General features: G+C 32.7%; 5 protein-coding genes across 5 annotated transcripts; 3 read left to right on the top strand and 2 right to left on the bottom strand.

Moving 5' to 3' along the window:
• Nucleotides 1–2,250: 2,250 nt before the first annotated feature.
• Nucleotides 2,251–2,587, top strand: ASCRUDRAFT_156923 (uncharacterized protein). The gene has a single exon (XM_020189363.1). It carries the CDS (start codon nucleotides 2,331–2,333, stop codon nucleotides 2,502–2,504), a length of 174 nt encoding a protein of 57 aa, XP_020046455.1. The 5' UTR covers nucleotides 2,251–2,330; the 3' UTR covers nucleotides 2,505–2,587.
• Nucleotides 2,588–3,929: 1,342 nt separating this feature from the next.
• Nucleotides 3,930–6,383, top strand: ASCRUDRAFT_76656 (tubulin alpha chain). Its single transcript, XM_020193570.1, has 2 exons — nucleotides 3,930–4,363; nucleotides 4,595–6,383. The coding sequence occupies exons 1-2, from the start codon at nucleotides 4,339–4,341 to the stop codon at nucleotides 5,905–5,907; spliced, it is 1,338 nt and encodes a 445-aa protein (XP_020046454.1). The 5' UTR covers nucleotides 3,930–4,338; the 3' UTR covers nucleotides 5,908–6,383.
• Nucleotides 6,384–7,321: 938 nt separating this feature from the next.
• On the bottom strand, nucleotides 7,322–9,457 carry MSC7 (meiotic recombination directing protein). The gene has a single exon (XM_020193569.1). The coding sequence runs from the start codon at nucleotides 9,394–9,396 to the stop codon at nucleotides 7,555–7,557; it is 1,842 nt and encodes a 613-aa protein (XP_020046453.1). The 5' UTR covers nucleotides 9,397–9,457; the 3' UTR covers nucleotides 7,322–7,554.
• Nucleotides 9,458–9,956: 499 nt separating this feature from the next.
• Nucleotides 9,957–13,338, top strand: ILS1 (isoleucine--tRNA ligase ILS1). The gene has a single exon (XM_020193568.1). The coding sequence runs from the start codon at nucleotides 10,067–10,069 to the stop codon at nucleotides 13,259–13,261; it is 3,195 nt and encodes a 1,064-aa protein (XP_020046452.1). The 5' UTR covers nucleotides 9,957–10,066; the 3' UTR covers nucleotides 13,262–13,338.
• Nucleotides 13,339–13,824: 486 nt separating this feature from the next.
• ASCRUDRAFT_22176 (putative transmembrane protein) lies at nucleotides 13,825–16,719 on the bottom strand (the record flags this gene model as incomplete). The annotated part of the gene is made up of 4 exons (XM_020189730.1): nucleotides 13,825–14,005; nucleotides 14,153–15,554; nucleotides 15,864–16,344; nucleotides 16,450–16,719. Coding segments are annotated over 4 exons (2,334 nt in total), but the record flags the coding sequence as incomplete, so codon positions are not given.
• Between the last annotated feature and the right edge of the window lie 1,877 nt (nucleotides 16,720–18,596).

Genomic DNA, 18,596 nt, shown 5'->3' with positions numbered 1-18,596 from the left:
AGAAAATTCTTTTATAAAGACGTGAGCAGTAGAATAGACTTGTAGATGAAAATTGGAATGGAAAGTGAAGGTGGAGCAAAATAAAATAAGAGAAAAGCAGAAAAAAATTCCAACTCTCAAATGAAAGACGAAAACCGAATCAAAGAAACAAAATGAAACAGAGAAAGAAAGAAAGAAAGAAAGAATAAAATAACAGAGCAGAAATAATAAAAATTATCCCAAATTATCAGAAAAACTCAAAACATAGGAAGAAAAGCAAGATTCAAACCCACTAAAAAAAGAAAAATTGGAAATATTATCGAAATTAAACAAATCAAAAACTTAAGAAAAACATAAAATCAAAGGAGGTTGAAAATGAAAAGAAATTAGACTCATTTGTACTTGTCCGCCATTAAGCTTTAGGGTTGAATAATAAGTGGAACACGCATGCAGCATGCATTACAGAAAGCGTTAGATCTGCGCCATGTGAACACAAAATAAAACGTTTTTCTGCTATGGTATTTGTGTTCCGCTTGAGCAGGGGCGGCGATTGGCAAACGAGCAAACACCACTCTACCACGCTTCGGAAGACCGCAGCATAGACTTATGCATGTATTAGGTAAGCAGCTACCGCAAGTAGCCGATTGAGTGCCGCCGCTGCAGAGTGTGGGCTGAAGGGGGTGCTACTGATTGGCTGGGCAAGCGCTAGCCAATAAGACGGTTGCGACTGTTGTGACGGTTTCAACAGGTGCAGTAGTTTTTATTGTTCCAGACTTGGAAGAGGAATGGTCGGACGAGCAATAGAGCACTAAAGCAGATGAAGCTGTGAAGGCGCTTGGATATAGCCGAACAAGCGGTAAGCAATATATAGGTTTCATTTTCGAAGGGCGCCTTCTCGCCTCCATCGTAAAAGACCTTTATAGTTTTCTGCCCAATCAAACTTTTTTGGGCTTTATTCCGCTAGCAGTACAGGTGAACAATAGAGTTTCCTGATAGCGGAAACTGATTTGTCTTGGGCAAATATTGCTAACGTTGTGGGAGCAAAGCACAATTGTTTGAATTAGCAGAAAGCAATTACAGTTTGCTCTAAATTGACTGGTTTTGAGAAGCTGGATATCTTTCTGGCTCAATAGTCGAACTATCAGTTTGCAGCAAAGCTCCGGTGCAGTTTTTCGAAATTAAGAATCAATAAGGTAGGAGGTACCAAATCCAACCTTGGAAGGCTATTGTTGATTAAGCAGTTTCTTATCAGGGAGATGGATAAAAAGGTGGGCATTTTTCCTGCTGAATATTCTGGAAAATCGAACAACTCACTTTGCGAAATGTGCCCAAAGGCAGGTCGCGCATCATTTTAGGCAACAAAAATAACATTACCAATGTTTTCGTAATTCAAAAGAATGACACAAAACAAGAAAAAAACGGAAAACGAAAAAAACAAACGCAGCGACACACGTGCAGCCAGTGTTTATCACAGCCAGAAATTGGGATTTTTGGTAATTATTGTTTCTTGATTCAAACAAATTTGCTTTTTCAAGCACAACAACTACTTTTTGGAGTGCTACACAATTTCATGTAGTTAGTGTATTCTGGTTTTTCTTTTTTTTTTTTTTTCTTTTTCTTTTTTCTCTTTTGTTTCTGCTCTTTTTAGAGAGAAATGGAGATAGCAAATGTGTCAGAAAAGTATTTTCTTTTTGCTCCCAATACTCCAGTTCCTCACTTTTTGTGTTTGCAATTTGAAAGGGACTGAAGTAGTCTCTAATTCCAAACTTTTGAAAAAGTTTTTTTTCTTTATTTGCTCGCGATTCAGAAAGACTGCGTTTTACTTGAATTATTTGGACGTTATCAGGACTCGCTCCCAGGATATACCACTTCCACAAACGCTACAGACGCTGTATCATGTTGCCCTTGTGCAATACCACCTATTATCTCCCACTTTTGCAGCCACTTGCGATGTACAGGAAAACAAGATTATTATTTTAAGAGATAATGTGAGCTGTAAAAGTGAACACACTTTTCCCAAATTGCTGCTGAAGTGTCTTATTTCTTGGGAAATACAAACTCTAATGCGCTTTATCTGTGCAATATCAGATCATCTCAACAATCGTTGCTTTCGAACTCTCTTCGGTTGCTCGCCAAAGAGCGAACAACACCAATTAATCAATTCTCTGATCAGTTCTTTGATCAATTCTCTAATCAGTAAAAGGACAGGCTGAATATTGGTAGCAGTGCTATCAAATTTAAAATACAACAACAGAACAGTATTTTAAGTGTCTAGCTAGCACCAACTTTATCATCACTACTCCCCGACTCTCACTTGCTGAACTCTAGATCTCAATTCCACCCCTATACATATGATCCAGCATGACCGCACTCTAAGTGCTCTTTGGATGACTAATTACGTAACCTGTATACACAAGTCAGGTGATTATACCCTGCAAAAACAAAACAAGTTTTTTAGTTGTGCTCCTGAGATACAATTTTCTGTTTTGAAAACAGTACAATCTAAACACCATAATCAACACTAATAAATGAACACGGATTAGTTTTTTTGCATTTTTGTTGCATTCTTTTCTCAATTTTATGTCTAACATATTCACTTAAATTTTCACTCTTCACTTTAAAACCAAAATTTTGAGAGAAATAAATGAGAAAAAAAAAAAGTTAAACAAGATTATTCAAGATACTTTTGATGAATTATATTGTTATTCACACTTTACTTGGTTTTATCATCAAATTATTTAATAAAATATTCCAAAAACTAAGATTTTTATAATCTCTAAATAGTTTCAAGCTAATTTACTAATATTCACTAATAGTTAAAGTTGCTCTTACATTTGCAATTTCAATATTCATTACAGAAAACCAATCCTGCTACTTACAACATAGGAGTATAGGTTATAGGCGAGGGTATGGGTAAGTATAATGTAATATTTAATATGTAATGTATAATTGTAGGATAAATGAAAGAAAAAAAAACATAAATTTTAAAGTAGTTGCCAACATCAATTTGATACATTCGCTAAGGTATTGTACATTTTTATTAGTACATTTTTATTGTCAAGTCGTATGATTTCTTGGATCTCATTAAGTTTTCTTAAAACTTGTTATTAATTTTATATCAAATACCAACTATCGTATCAAATATTAAATATTAAATATTAAATATTAAATATTAAATATTAAATATTAATTGATATGAAAAAAAAAAAATCTGGTTACTTTTCCATCACACAAACTACCCACCATAGTAGTGATAGTGAGTGATGGTGTGTGATGGTGTATAATGTATATATACAAGAATACAAACTACTCTGCAATAATTTAATAATACTTGTCTATTAATTATTGGCTTACACTACAATCCTGTCTTGAAAATGTTTTAAAATAATCTTGGAGTAGCTAGCGTAACCATGGCCAATCCAGTTTAACCTCACAATTTGACCTAGACCATTAACAATACCAATATCAAATCACCCAAATAAGAAAACATTGCTTAATATTTATTCAGAAATGGTTTCGCCGAACCTCGAAAAAAACAATAAAAAACAATAAACAATAAAGTAGGACAAATCTTTAACTTGGTACCGCTCTTGTATTTGAATTAATTGGCGAATTTTAGCCTGTATTTCAGCTAACTATACTAGTACTGTACTAGATCACAATGCCGTTACAACACTCATAAAAACTTGTGTTTCTTTGCTATTATCACTCGATAATGGCGATACAATAGTCTTTGAATGATACCCAATAAAATCTAAATCATGATTTGACTAAAGCCATGTCAGCCGGAGACCAACCGAGACCAGCATTATGGTACAGATCACGTGCAACCACGCGTGAGGCGTGAGGCATGATATAGTGCGTGAAATAGTACGTGTCATGCGCGTGTAATTCGCGTGTCGCAATGCGTGACTATTCTGCCCGCACTCTTTGTTTACATTTCCTCACAAATTGGCCTGAGTGAAATTTTACAAACAACTCAGCTGAATTCTGTGCTAAAGAAAGGAGCTTTTTCACAGCTGTAGCAGTTACAACAAACACATTCAACCATTTACCATTTATTGGGGCACTATTAACCATCAAGGGCTATCTTCTTTAACGCCAGGTTCACAATATTCACACCAAATTGAGATTCATCCTCAAATTACTTTCCCATTCAATTCTATTCTGCTTGTCAACTCAATAGAACTCAACAGAACTCAATTTCACTCTAATCAATCGAATTCCAATTCACTTTTATCCTATTTTATCCTATTTTATTTTATTTCATTTTATTTGACCCAACCATTATCTAATTTATTTCGTTCTGTTTCAATTTAATCTATCCTAATCCATTATTTCATTAGTCTGTATCCAAAAATGAGAGAGGTTATAAATATTAATGGTACGTAATTACAATCACAATCACAATCACAATCACAATCACAATCACAATCACAATTGTTATCTTATTTTTTTCTCTTTTCTCTTTTTTCTTTTTTTACCAAATCTTCTCTCTCAAATTGAATCCCAACATATAACTAACCGCTGATATAAATCTACTCTACTCGTTGTTTTTTTTTGTTTTTTTTTTCCTTTTTTTCCTTTTTTTTCTTTCGTTTTCTTTTATAAACAGTCGGTCAAGCAGGTTGTCAAATTGGTAACTCATGTTGGGAACTATATTCTCTAGAACATGGCATCAAACCCGATGGTTACTTAATCGATGGTTTATCAAGACCAAAAGGTGGTGAAGAAGGCTTTTCAACTTTTTTCCACCAAACTTCCGGTGGTAAATACATCCCAAGATCCCTATCTATCGACTTGGAACCCAACGTAATTGACGAAATTAGAACTGGTACTTTCAAAAATTTCTTCCACCCTGACCAATTAATCAACGGTAAAGAGGATGCTGCAAATAATTACGCCAGAGGCCACTACACTGTCGGCAGAGAAATCTTAGATACTGTCTTGGATAAACTAAGAAAAATGGCTGATCAGTGCGATGGTTTGCAAGGTTTCATTTTTAACCACTCCTTAGGTGGTGGTACTGGTTCTGGTCTAGGTTCGCTTTTGTTAGAACACTTATCAATGGACTACTCCAAAAAGGCTAAATTGGAATTTGCTGTTTATCCTGCTCCTCAAAACTCAACCTCAATTGTCGAGCCTTACAACACCGTTTTAACCACTCACACAACTTTAGAACACTCCGACGTTACCTTCATGGTTGATAACGAAGCCATTTACGACATCTCAAGACGTAACTTAGATATCGCTAGACCAAACTTCAACACCTTGAACCAATTAATAGCCCAAGTCATCTCCTCCGTCACCGCCTCATTGCGATTCGATGGTTCATTAAACGTCGATTTAAACGAATTTCAAACAAATTTAGTTCCTTATCCAAGAATTCATTTCCCCTTAGTTTCCTATGCTCCAATTATCTCAAAATCAAAATCCTTACATGAATCAAACTCCGTCAATGAAATCACAAACGCTTGTATCGAACCTGGCAACCAAATGGTCAAATGCGACCCAAGATTGGGCAAATACATGGCCACTTGTCTCTTATATAGAGGTGATGTTGTTACAAGAGATGTCCAACAAGCCGTTGCAAACATTAAGCAAAAAAAAACAGTACAAATGGTTTCCTGGTGTCCAACTGGTTTCAAAATCGGTATTTGCTATGAACCTCCAACTCAATTACCCTCAAGTGATTTATCAAACGTTCAAAGAGCCGTCTGTATGTTAAGTAATACAACTGCCATCGCTGACGCTTGGAAGAGAATCGATCAAAAATTCGACTTAATGTACAACAAAAGAGCTTTCGTTCACTGGTATGTCGGTGAAGGTATGGAAGAAGGTGAATTCAATGAGGCTAGAGAAGATTTAGCTGCTCTTGAAAGAGATTATCTCGAAGTTGCTTCCGACTCATTAGATGATGAATATTAATAAGTTTCTATAATTAAGTTTTTAATGATTTATTTTTATCTTATTTCCATTTACCATTTTTTTGTTGATCCACTTTATCTTATCTTATTTTATCTTATCTAATTTTATTCAATTTTATCTTATCTAATTTTATTCAATTTTATCTTATCACTTTTTTGTTTTTTTCTTAAATCTTCAAAAATAATAGCTATTTGCATAATAATAGTACCAATTGTTAGATAGCAATTCATATTTTGATAATCTATTAATTTATCTATCAAACTTATCACTTTTAAAACAATTTATAACATCATTCAATTTTCATCACTTTTACAAAATAAAATCACTTACAAAGTAAAACCGCTTACAAAGTAAATCGCTTTTTTTTCTTGGTTAACCAAATACGTTTGCGATATAAGAGCAGAATTCCGAAATTTCATTGCTTTAAAGTTTATTTCCCTCTAAATGAACAATTTCTGTTTCTATTAATTAATCAAACAATTAAGATTTTCTTTTTTTAAATACCAAACAAAAAATATCCAACGCTTATTTACTGACTGATAATTTGTCAAATTCAATTTTCAGTAAAAAGTAGTATTCATTAGGGTTCATCATCTTTTGTAAATGTTTTGTAAATTTGGTATTCTCAAGTTGATTAGATAATAAAAATCCACTAATTAAGTTATTGAGAAAATATTGGCAAACCTGTAGTTAATTTAAATTATTTTTTTTAAGGCATTCAAAATTTTCCAAAATTCTAGCTAAATAATGATTTTCAAGTGTTCAGTAAAATAGTGTTCATTTTTCTTTTTTTGTTTTGTTTTGATTATTTAAACTATGTTAATAAGTTTAAATTGCCGTAAATTCAGTTGATTGAAATTAATCAAATTTTCTGAAATCAGATTTTCAAAAAAACTGACTAAATGACAATTTTTTATTTTTTGAATATATTAGATCAAAATAAAAAACTTGCAAACTTATTGTTTTCATTTTTAATTTAATTTAGACAAACTAAAAAAGTTCACTAACTTGAAAAGTTTGAATTCAAAACTGAAATTGATTTTTTCTGGCAAAGATAATTGAATAAAGCAGTTCTAAAATTTACTCTTCACAGCCAAAATCATTCTAGAAATTGCTATAAAGAAATAACAATTATACATTGGAATTGTGAAAGCAATGAGATATTTAGATAATAGTCTTTCAATAAACCAATGATCAAATAATCAAAACCCAAGGCTTTTGGTTGATGAAACAAGTTACTATTCTTCTTTATTCTCTCAATATCATAAAACCACTGAGATCAATTGCAGTCCAAAACCCCAAGCATTTTCCCAACAATGTTCTTTCCAATTGAGGCAAACATCAAGAAACAGCTTTATTTTGTGCTGTTTCTGCTGAAAAATCGTCACTTATTTTCAGTTTGGGGGGGGGGGGAGTTACTGCAGGAACATGCATGCTATCGCTATATATGCACAGACCGCAGAGACGCACCTTCAAAAATCTCGGTGCACCACGAAAATTTTCTGTCAATGTTCAAAAGTATCGAAAAGAAAAAAACTGGTGCTTGAAGCATTGATGAATATTAATAAAGAGGCAATGTGTATATAGTTATAGGCTATGAGAAAAAAAAGAGCCGAATGCCCATGGTATAATTGTGAGTAACTGACATCAGCTGGCGTTTTTAGCTAGTGTAACAACTGATTTTGCTCTAGACCATAAGCTTGTTGAATATCCACTTACACTCAAGGAACTAACAAAATTCCACGCTTTTTTCTCGTCATTAATAGGATAGTCTATTGGCTTGGGAATTTGAGTCTTTATGAATGGAAACTTATCGTAGCAAACTGATTTTTCAATACACAACCCTCTTAAACCTTCTTCACCGTTGAACTTACCGTAGCCAGAACCCTTACAACCACCAAAGGGTAGTTGACAAAGATAAAATGTAGCAAAATCATTAACTGCAACATTACCAGATTTGAGTGAATCAACCACAAAGTTCAAATTTTTCCAGTTTTCTCCAAATACTGAAGCACCTAACCCATATTCGTTTGAGTTTGCAATCTCAATTGCATCATTAGTATCATCAGCTTTTAAAATTGTTAAAATTGGGGCAAAATTTTCTTCAGTTGCAATATCCATGTCTTTTGTGACGTCTACAATTAAAGTTGGTGAAAAATAATGCCCTTGAGGATAGTTTGGGTGGTTATATTTATGACCACCATATAATATTTTAGCGCCTTTTTCAACAGATTTTTTTAGTCTTAACTCTAAATCTTCAAATCTTTGATTAGTAATTATAGCACCCATATCAATTTCCTCTAGTTGATCAATATCTGAACCCAATCTCAATAATTTGACCTTTTCGAATAAAATATTAGAAAGATAATTATAATTTTTATCACCAACTATTATAACCCTTTCAATTCCAATACAATTTTGACCAGCAGATTGAAATGAACCCCTCATTATAATTGAAGCAATTTGATCAAGATTCTTAGCATCTTCTAATACTATAAATGGATCCTTTCCACCTAGTTCTAAAACAACCGGTGTTAAAGAAACAGAAGCAGCCTTGACTACATGATGAGCAACAGGTCTTGAGCCAATAAAGGTTATATGAGATAAAGAAGGATGGGAAGTGAAATAATCGGCTACATTTGGCCAGGTGTAAATCAATTGAACTAAATTTGGATTTTGATTACAAGCAATCAAACAATTTTTAACAATCTTTATGAAAATGTTGCTTGACCAAATAACTGATTCTGAACATTTAATTATAATCGCATTTCCAGTGAAAATTGAAGCAATGATTGGCCCCATAAGGTTGTGAAATGGATAATTCCATGAAATCAATGCAGCACAAAGACCATTTAATGGATAATATCTTATTTGAGCTTTTTTATAAAACATTAGCAAGTTTGAAGGACCAGGTCTATTTGAATTGTTTAAAATTCTTTCGCCATGTTTTAAAATCCAATTAATCTTTTCTAAGGTAACAAAAATTTCTCCCATTGAAGCATCAATCATTGTCTTACCAGAATCTCTACAAGCAACTCTAGCAATACTGTGCTGGTTTTTTAATATATACTCGCTTAATGATCTTAATACCCGTTTTCTTTGTTTGAAGGTCGAGTTTGACCATTCTTTCTTAGCATCTAGAGCCTCGTTTATCGACTGGTCAATTTGAGTTTTATTGAAGGATGTAAAAGAACCTAAATATTGGCCAGTTGCTGGACAATATGATTGAATTATCTCTGGATTATTAGGATCAATTAACGAGGGAATCGGTAATCTTTTGCCTTTCCAATGAGGTTTAGCTTCTTCAGGGATTTGAACATCAAAACTAACTATAGGTAACTCCTTATTGTTGAAAAAAATGAACTTGATGAAAAAAGAAGAGAGTATAGTCAATGCTAATGTGAAAAATGATATTGAAATGTAGTTTGATACATAAGAAGGTGAATTTAGTGATAAAAATTCATCAATGTACAGCTGAACAAAAGCCATTTCTCAAGGATTAAATGACAGTAGTCGCAAAAACAAATTCAGTAGCAGATATATCTTAGGAATATTTAATACCCAATGATCAATGGTCAATAACACAATAAACCATCAAGACCCCATAAATTTGTTCGTTAAATATATCGGACCCAGCAGAGAAACACATTACCCTACGCAAGTATGCGAGCAAGCGATAAGAGTTACCCTACTAACAATACAAGCACAAAACAGCAATTTCCTGCATAATCATGCTACAGTATGTATGCAATAGCATGCCACTGTATTACATTCTTGGTTCTCGGATTATCTTATGCTTGTTAGATGTGCATGCGTGCAGACTGTTGCATATATTGTAATGACGCATGCTGTTCTGACCAATCAACACGTTCTGCTGAAACTCTTATTTTGCAAAGTTTAACTTCCGGGCTGCACCAGCCACAGTCTGCTCACGCGCCGTTTGTCACGCACTTCTGTCCAAAACGCAAGGCTCTTTTTTCTTATCAGTCGCGTTATTTGTAATTCAAAATTTTTCAGGTCTGTGACTAATTTTTGCCATTTCAAAGCTGCCACTATAAAAATCATCTCTTGCTATAGTTTGTCAATTGGTCTTCTCTATCAGTCCTTTTTGCTTGATATAACACCAGTCTATTGCCAATTAACATATTAGGTTTCAGAAATGGCAACTTCTTTTTCTTTTCCTCAAGAGGAGGAGAAAATCTTAAAATTTTGGAATGAAATTGATGCTTTTCAAACCTCAAATAAACTACGTGAAAACCAATCTGTTTTCACCTTTTATGATGGTCCACCTTTTGCAACTGGTTTGCCTCATTATGGTCATATTCTAGCTTCAACTGTCAAGGATATAGTGCCTAGATTCGCTAATATGAATGGTAGTTTTGTCGAAAGAAGATTTGGCTGGGATACTCATGGTGTTCCTGTTGAACATGAAATTGACAAGAAATTGGGAATTAAAGATAAAACTGATGTCATGAAATTAGGAATCAAGAACTATAACAGCGAATGTAGAAAAATTGTTATGAGATATGCAAAAGAATGGAAAATAACAATTTCAAGACTAGGCAGATGGATTGATTTCGAAAATGATTATAAAACTTTATATCCAACTTTTATGGAGTCAACTTGGTGGCTTTTTAAACAATTGTATGAAAGCGATAAAGTTTACAGAGGATATAGAGTTATGCCTTACTCAACTGGTTTAACAACTCCATTATCAACTTTTGAAGCTCAACAAAACTATAAAGAGGTTTTAGATCCTGCCATAACTATTTCTTTCCCATTGCTTGACGACCCAAAAGTTTCTCTTCTTGCCTGGACAACAACTCCTTGGACTCTACCTTCCAATTTGGCTGTCTGTATCAACTCAGAATTTGAATATGTCAAGATTTATGATGAAAAGAGAGACCAGTATTTCATCTTATTGGAATCTTTAATTACCACCTTATACAAGAAACCAAAGAAGGAAAAATTCAAGATTGTGGAAAAAATCAAGGGCAAGGATTTAGTTGGTTTGAAGTACAAGCCTTTATTTGATTACTTTTATGATGAATTCAAAGATTATGGTTTTAAAGTCATCTCAGCAGACTATGTTTCTAACGAAAGTGGTACCGGTTTGGTTCATCAAGCTCCTGCTCATGGTGAAGATGATTTCCTTGCTTGTACTGCTCATGGAATCATCAATGAATTTAGATCTCCTCCTTGTCCATTAGATGACTTGGGTTGTTTTACTGACGAAGTTACAGATTTTAAAGGTTTATATATTAAAGATGCCAATAAACTAATCATTAAACATTTGCTCAACCAAAACAGAATCCTTGTCAATAATCAAGTTACACATAAATATGCCTTTTGTTGGAGATCAGACACTCCTTTAATTAATAGAACCATTCCTGCTTGGTTTATTAAAGTTAAAGAAATCGTTCCTGAAATGTTATCAAATGTTGAAAAAACTAATTGGGTTCCTGAAACAGTCAAAAATAGATTCACTCAATGGATTAAAAATGCAAGAGATTGGAATTTTTCAAGATCAAGATATTGGGGTACTCCAATTCCTTTATGGGTTAGTGAGGATTTTGAAGAGGTTGTTTGTGTTGGCTCAATTGAAGAATTACAAAGATTAAGTGGTGTTTCTAATATTACAGATATTCACAGAGACAATATTGATCACATTACTATTCCATCTAAACAAGGAAAGGGTGATTTGCACCGTATTGAAGAAGTCTTTGATTGTTGGTTTGAATCTGGTGCTATGCCTTATGCTTCTCAACACTATCCTTTTGAAAATAAACAAGACTTTTCCAAAAAATTCCCTGCTAATTTCATCTCAGAAGGTTTAGATCAAACAAGAGGTTGGTTCTATACTTTGACTGTTTTAGCTACTCACTTATTCAAAACAGCTCCTTATAAAAACGTTATTGTGAGTGGTATAGTTTTAGCTGCAGACGGTAAAAAAATGTCAAAAAGACTTAAAAACTACCCTGATCCAACTCTTATATTAGATAAATATGGTGCAGATGCTTTGAGATTGTATTTAATCAATTCGCCAGTCTTAAAAGCCGAAACTTTAAGATTTGAAGAAGATGGTGTTAAGGAAGTTGTTTCAAAGGTTTTATTACCTTGGTTGAACTCCTTCAAATTCTTAGATGGCTCAGTTTCTTTGTTGAAGAAAAACGGTTTGAATTTTAAACACGATTCAACTGTTACTAGTGATAATGTCATGGATAAATGGATTATTTCAAAATTACAAACCTTGTTAAAATTTATTCATCAAGAAATGAATTCCTATAGATTGTATACTGTTGTCCCAAGTTTATTAGAATTGATTGATGACTTGACCAATTGGTATATCAGATTTAATAGAAGAAGATTAAAAGGTGAAAATGGCTTTGAAGAATCAATAAATTCATTAAACACCTTGTCTGAAGCTTTATTAACTTTGGTCAGAAGTATGGCTCCTTTCACTCCATTTTTGTCAGATAACCTTTACCAACAAATGAAATATTTGTTTACCGATGAATACTTGAGATCAATAACAAAAGATTCAAGATCTGTTCATTTCCTTGATTATCCAAAAGTTAATGCTAGATTGTCCAATTTAAAAATCGAAAGGGCAGTCGGCCGTATGCAAAAAGTTATTGAGTTAGGTAGAAGCATCAGAGATAAAAAAACTATTTCATTAAAGACACCTTTAAAATCATTAGTTATTTTGGCAGATGAAAAATACTTGAAAGATGTTGAATCATTGGAACAATATATTATTGAAGAATTGAATATTCATAATGTCATTATTACAACAGATGAGAGTAAGTATGGTGTTGAATATACTGCAGTTGCAGACTGGCCAGTATTAGGAAAGAAATTGAAAAAAGAAGTTAAGAAAGTTAAAGATGCATTGCCAAATTTAACATCCGAAGAAGTTAAACAATACCAAGAAATCGGAAAAATCGTTGTAAATGGTATTAAATTAGTTGAAGGAGACTTGAAAGTAGTCAGAGGATTGCCTGAGTCTAAAACAAATGATGGACAGGAAGTCAGAGCTGAAAAGGAAGTGTTGATTATTTTAGATACCAAGTTATACCCAGAACTATTGACAGAAAGTGTTGCAAGACAATTAGTCAACAGAATTCAAAAATTAAGAAAGAAATATGGATTTCAAGCAACAGATGATGTACTTGTTGAATATGAAATTAAAAACGAGGATAGTGTTGGATTAGAAGAGGCTGTATCCAAGCATCTCTCGTTGTTTGGTAAATGTTGTAGAGATATTAAATTGCAAACTATAACAGACAACACTGTCAGTGAAGAGCAAGAAATTAATGATACTACATTTAAGCTTTCTTTAGTGAAGTTATAATTTGATTAGATTATACAATATAGGATATAAGTGTTTTAATTTTATATCGATTAATAGATAAGTTATATTTTGATTCATATTTTTGTAGCTTGTTTAAAATAGATTTGGTCTTTTTAGAAATATTTATCGAAAGAAGAAAATTGCATGAACTCAATTGTCTAGTATTTTAAATATAAAGAGGTTGTTATGGGATAGCAACAAAGTCAATAATACAAAATAGCAATACAGAGTTTCAAAATTACCTAAAAGTTAATACTTAGTGTTGGCCAATAAACAATCTAAAAGCAAATCAACTTAGAAGAGTAGTTGAATATATATATTTCAAAATTAAAACTAAAAAACTGAAGCAATCGAACACAAAAAGTCTACTCAAAAAATTGTAATAAATTCAAGTGAAAAGTATGTCCATAAAGTTAAAAAAAAATTATCTATCATTACAAATTAAGAAAAAAAAATAAAATTAAAGTAAAAATCAAAAAAATGTGGTTAGAAATATTAATTCAATTTTATTATAGTGAAGGTCAGACCAATTATAAGAAGTCTAAACTCCAGAACAATCATTCCCATTCAAGAAATCTAATTCTTTTTCTGATAGTTCCTTCATTATTGGCCATTATTATTTGATCACCCTCAATTGAAATCCAAGGTCCATCTAATGGCTGAAATAAGTAAGGATATTCATATGTTTGATTTTGTTCCCTTCTTTCATCTAATGTTTTTCTACTAGCCAAACGTTTTATCATTCTATGTGTTTGTAAATGATAATCATCATTATCTTCATTCAGATTATTAACACTGTTACGATGAAAAAACCTATTTGTATGACTCAATAAATTGGGATTAAAAGTTGGTAAAATCAGATAATCGCTGATTCTAGAAACTTTAGGTGACAAAGAGTTATCATCATCATTGATACCTCTCATTCGGGGACTTAAACTATTATCTTCCAATTCATCATTTTTGATAGCTCTTAACGCAATAAAATTAGATAGTGGCAAATAGCGCCTTTGGAACTCATACAAGAACCCAATAGTTATCACAGGCAATGGCGCTAAACAAGTTGCCAACACATAAGCATTCTGTAAAGCCAATGTGCCAGCCATTGTGAGTTGTAAAAGAAGTAGACCAAGAATGATTCTTCTAAAGATAATGGGCCATACTTTCCCGGTAGAATGAGGTGGATGAACCATTGAATACATCAACTGATATTTATAAACAAAATAACCTATCATGAAATAAACAACACCAGATGCCAATATCTTGGTTGATATGACAGAATACATTAAAGTAATAATTAAAATCAACATTGGTTGTGGCAAACTTAAACCAAAATTGAAAATTGGGGATTTATAGAGATTCTTATGATCTCTTGAAGTCTTGCAAGATATTTTGGAAAATGGGAACCTTATCAATGACCCAATTAGTAACAAGCGAAATGGGAACATGCCTATGCCTTGAAATATGATTAAATCAACATAAAATAAAGAAAATTCTTTTAATGACATCGATAACTGTTTTGCAATTTTGGTTGTATCACTTAAGAAACCCCAATAATTTGAAGCTGTACCAGCCAAAGTGAAAACAAGAAAAAGATTGATGAAAATGTAGAAGAAATTTTTAGAAACAATAGACAACTCTTGTTCTCCATAACTGATGAAACCTTGTTTTGAGGATAACCAACAATAAACAAAAGGAATTGCAAAGTTTAACAATGTAAATAAATAAGTTGGTAATAAGCTAGTAACAAAATTTTCTGCCCATTTATTTTTATGAAGCAATTCACCCAAACCAGGCCAAAATTTAGATATTGTCTTAATATTTAGCAATGTGGCTAAATATGAAACAGGGAAAATTAATGCAATGCTTAGTATTCCAATAATAATGGTTATGTTATATTCCTTAAATATTCTTTCTTTCCTGGATAAACAAACATGATCCCAGATTATATCATGCGGAGCAGGAGCTAATTTTGTGATAAGAAAATTAACATGAGGGTCTAAAACTGCTTGGGCTGCCATTTGAGCACTTGCAACTGTGTCCATTGTGATAAATGCAGTTGGGGTTGGAGAGTAGTGATTGTTTCTTGCTTTCCTAATTTCATCGTCGATAATTTCTAAATTGTTTGATAGATGATCGATTGCGTCTACTTCTTTACCAAACAAACCAAATCTACCAATTTTGATTTTGGGTCTTTTGTGATTAAATTGAGATGCAGCCAAGTTTACTACGCCTGTACTTGTTGTTGAAATGTTGTCTAAATCGCTTTCATTATCTGTGTAGTTTATGAAATCATCTTCGTTATCATTATCGGTGTTTCTGCTGTCGTGATAATTATTGTTATCAGTGTAGTAGTTATTGTGAATAGAATTGATTAAAAGGGGTAAATGAAGATCATTTGATTCAAAATCTTGAAAGTCTATTTGATTTTGGTTATTGGCAGAGTTATCGACTGTTGTTTTATTTTGATTTTGATTTTGATTTAAAGTAGAGGTTTTATTTGTTGACAATTTTCTTTTTCTATTTGTATTTAAAGGGAAAAAATCATTTAAATGAGAATTTAAATTAAGATTTGAATTCAAATTAATCCTGGTACTGGTATCACCACTATTGTTATTATTATTGTTATTGTTATTGTTATCGTTGCTGTTACTGTTACTGTTACTGTTATTATTATTGTCATTTTCAATTTGGCTTACAGTTATATTACTATTGTTAATACTATTATAATTGTAATTAAAATCCGTCTTTATATTTTTAAGATTTAAATACTGGGCCCATTTTATCTCGAGTAGATGAATTAATTTTTTTCTTTGTTTGAACAAGTTATTTAATTTATTCCATTCTTTACAGAGAATAACGGAATCAACTCTACCAATATTTAATAGTTCAATATGGTTTTTAAGAATGGATTCATTTCTTAGATTTGGAGGAATTCCAGATAATAGGATAGTTCTATCAGTTATGGAGTTCTGGTTACCAAGATAAAGCTGTCTAATGTGTAGTATGTGGTTTGTGTCTTTGAATAAGAAGAAAAAGGTTATTAGAGTGAATAAGTAAGTGAAAATAAGATAAGTCCATAAAAACTGTGGGTATTCTTCAGGCAGATTTACGTTATCGATATTATCAACGGTATCAATATTTCTGTTATCCTGGATATTTCTAATGACCTTAGTTATTGTATTATATACATGAATAATCAATTGAATATTGTTATTATCATCGTCATCATTGCCATCGTTGTCGTTGTCATCATTATCGAATTTTCCAGTGTAGTGATATCTAATGGGACTTATAATGAAAAAAGCCAAAAGAAAGCAGGATGAGAGTATTTTTATTGACATTTTGAAAAATTTGAGAAATACAAAGGCATCCAAGCCAGCATTCAATAGGATATCATTTTCGTTTATTTTGACAGTAGTTATAATCCAACCAAACAAAGAATTTCTGTTGAAGAGTGGCAAGTTCTTTCGACGTAGTAATCTTGAGGAATAAAAAATAGCCCATTTTCTTCGCAAAATGGAGAAAATGAACAAAGCAGAAAGGCCTAGCACCAAGGACAAGACCAACTGGGTCTTGACCACCCTTCCACTGGGTTTTCTGATATCAGGTATGGTTATTGGATCTGAGGAATTGAAGGTTGTGGAAAATGCCATGATAGTTCAAACCATTGGAAATTGATAAAAAGACAAAGAAAGTTGATTTTGATTTGAGCTGCTCTTATCGGGTAATCACCACGTGATACATTTTCAATGAGGTAATGGCTCCGTATGTGAATGCATATGCATACATGAAAGATGCACCTCAGTGCGTACTCCAGTATAGTGGTTTAAATGCGTGTGTGCGTATAGTACTGTGTAGCACCGTGTTACTATGAAACACTACGCATATACCATCTGTGTGTCTTACTACCACGTGGCGCTCCGACTTCTTTTCTTGTTTTTCTAAAATTAACCTCTTTGAACGTTTCTCATCTAATAATAATTATTACCTTACATTGAACGACTGCCATCATCCAGTGAGAAACAACAAGTGTTCATTCCTTACATAATTCATATTAATCCAATATTCTGGTTTATTACTTTCTTTTTTAGATTTTTTATATAAAAGCAACTTTTTGGTCTTTCCAATTTTTTTCCTTTATTTATTATTTGATTTATATTGTTGTTGTTGCACTTAATTTCGATCTGAGATTTCAATATTTAGTTGATCTGTTAAAGAGATTCATTCGCTTCTTATTTTTTGACCAATAAACAAAAGAACAAACAAAAACCAAAACAAAACCAAAACAAAACAAAACAAAGCAAAACAAAGCATTTTAAAACAAAACATTTTAAAACATTTTACTTTTACAATTTTAAAAACATACACATTTTATCATCAAGATGAAGGGATTGATATTAGTTGGAGGATATGGAACAAGATTAAGGCCATTAACCTTGACAGTTCCAAAACCATTAGTTGAGTTTGGTAATAGACCAATGATTTTACATCAAGTGGAAGCATTAGCTAACGCTGGGTGCACCGATATTGTTTTAGCTGTTAATTATCGTCCAGAAGTCATGGTATCTACATTGAAAAAGTACGAAGAAGAGTATGGAGTTCATATTACGTTTTCTGTTGAGACAGAACCTCTTGGAACCGCTGGGCCATTGAAATTAGCTGAAGAAGTTCTTAAGAAAGACGATACTCCTTTCTTTGTGTTGAACTCAGATGTCATTTGCAACTATCCATTTAAAGAGCTTGCAGACTTCCATAGTGCTCATGGCGGTAAAGGTACGATTGTTGCTACAAAAGTGGATGAGCCATCGAAATATGGGGTTATTGTTCATGACAAATACAAGCCCAATTTGATTGACAGATTTGTTGAAAAGCCAATCGAATTTGTTGGAAACAGAATTAACGCTGGTATNTATATCTTAAATCCCGAAGTTATTGATTTAATTGAATTGAGACCAACCTCTATCGAAAAGGAGACCTTCCCAATCTTAGTTGAAGACAAATCGTTATACAGTTTTGACTTGGAAGGATACTGGATGGATGTTGGACAGCCAAAGGATTTCTTGAGTGGAACATGTCTTTATTTGACATCATTGTCGAAAAACAACTCGAAATTATTGACATCAAACAGTGAGAAATTTGTCCAAGGTGGTAATGTTATGATCGATCCAAGTGCTACAATTGGAGAAGGTTGCAAAATTGGGCCAAATGTGGTTATAGGACCCAATGTTGTTATTGGTAATGGTGTCAGAATCCAAAGGTCAGTCATCTTGTCGAATTCTATTGTTAAAGACCATGCCTGGATCAAATCGACGATTGTTGGATGGAATTCAGAAGT

This window comes from Ascoidea rubescens, assembly GCF_001661345.1.
Source record: "Ascoidea rubescens DSM 1968 unplaced genomic scaffold ASCRUscaffold_9, whole genome shotgun sequence".
NCBI lineage: Eukaryota > Fungi > Ascomycota > Saccharomycetes > Ascoideales > Ascoideaceae > Ascoidea > Ascoidea rubescens.
This window is presented reverse-complemented; position numbering and strand designations above follow the sequence as displayed.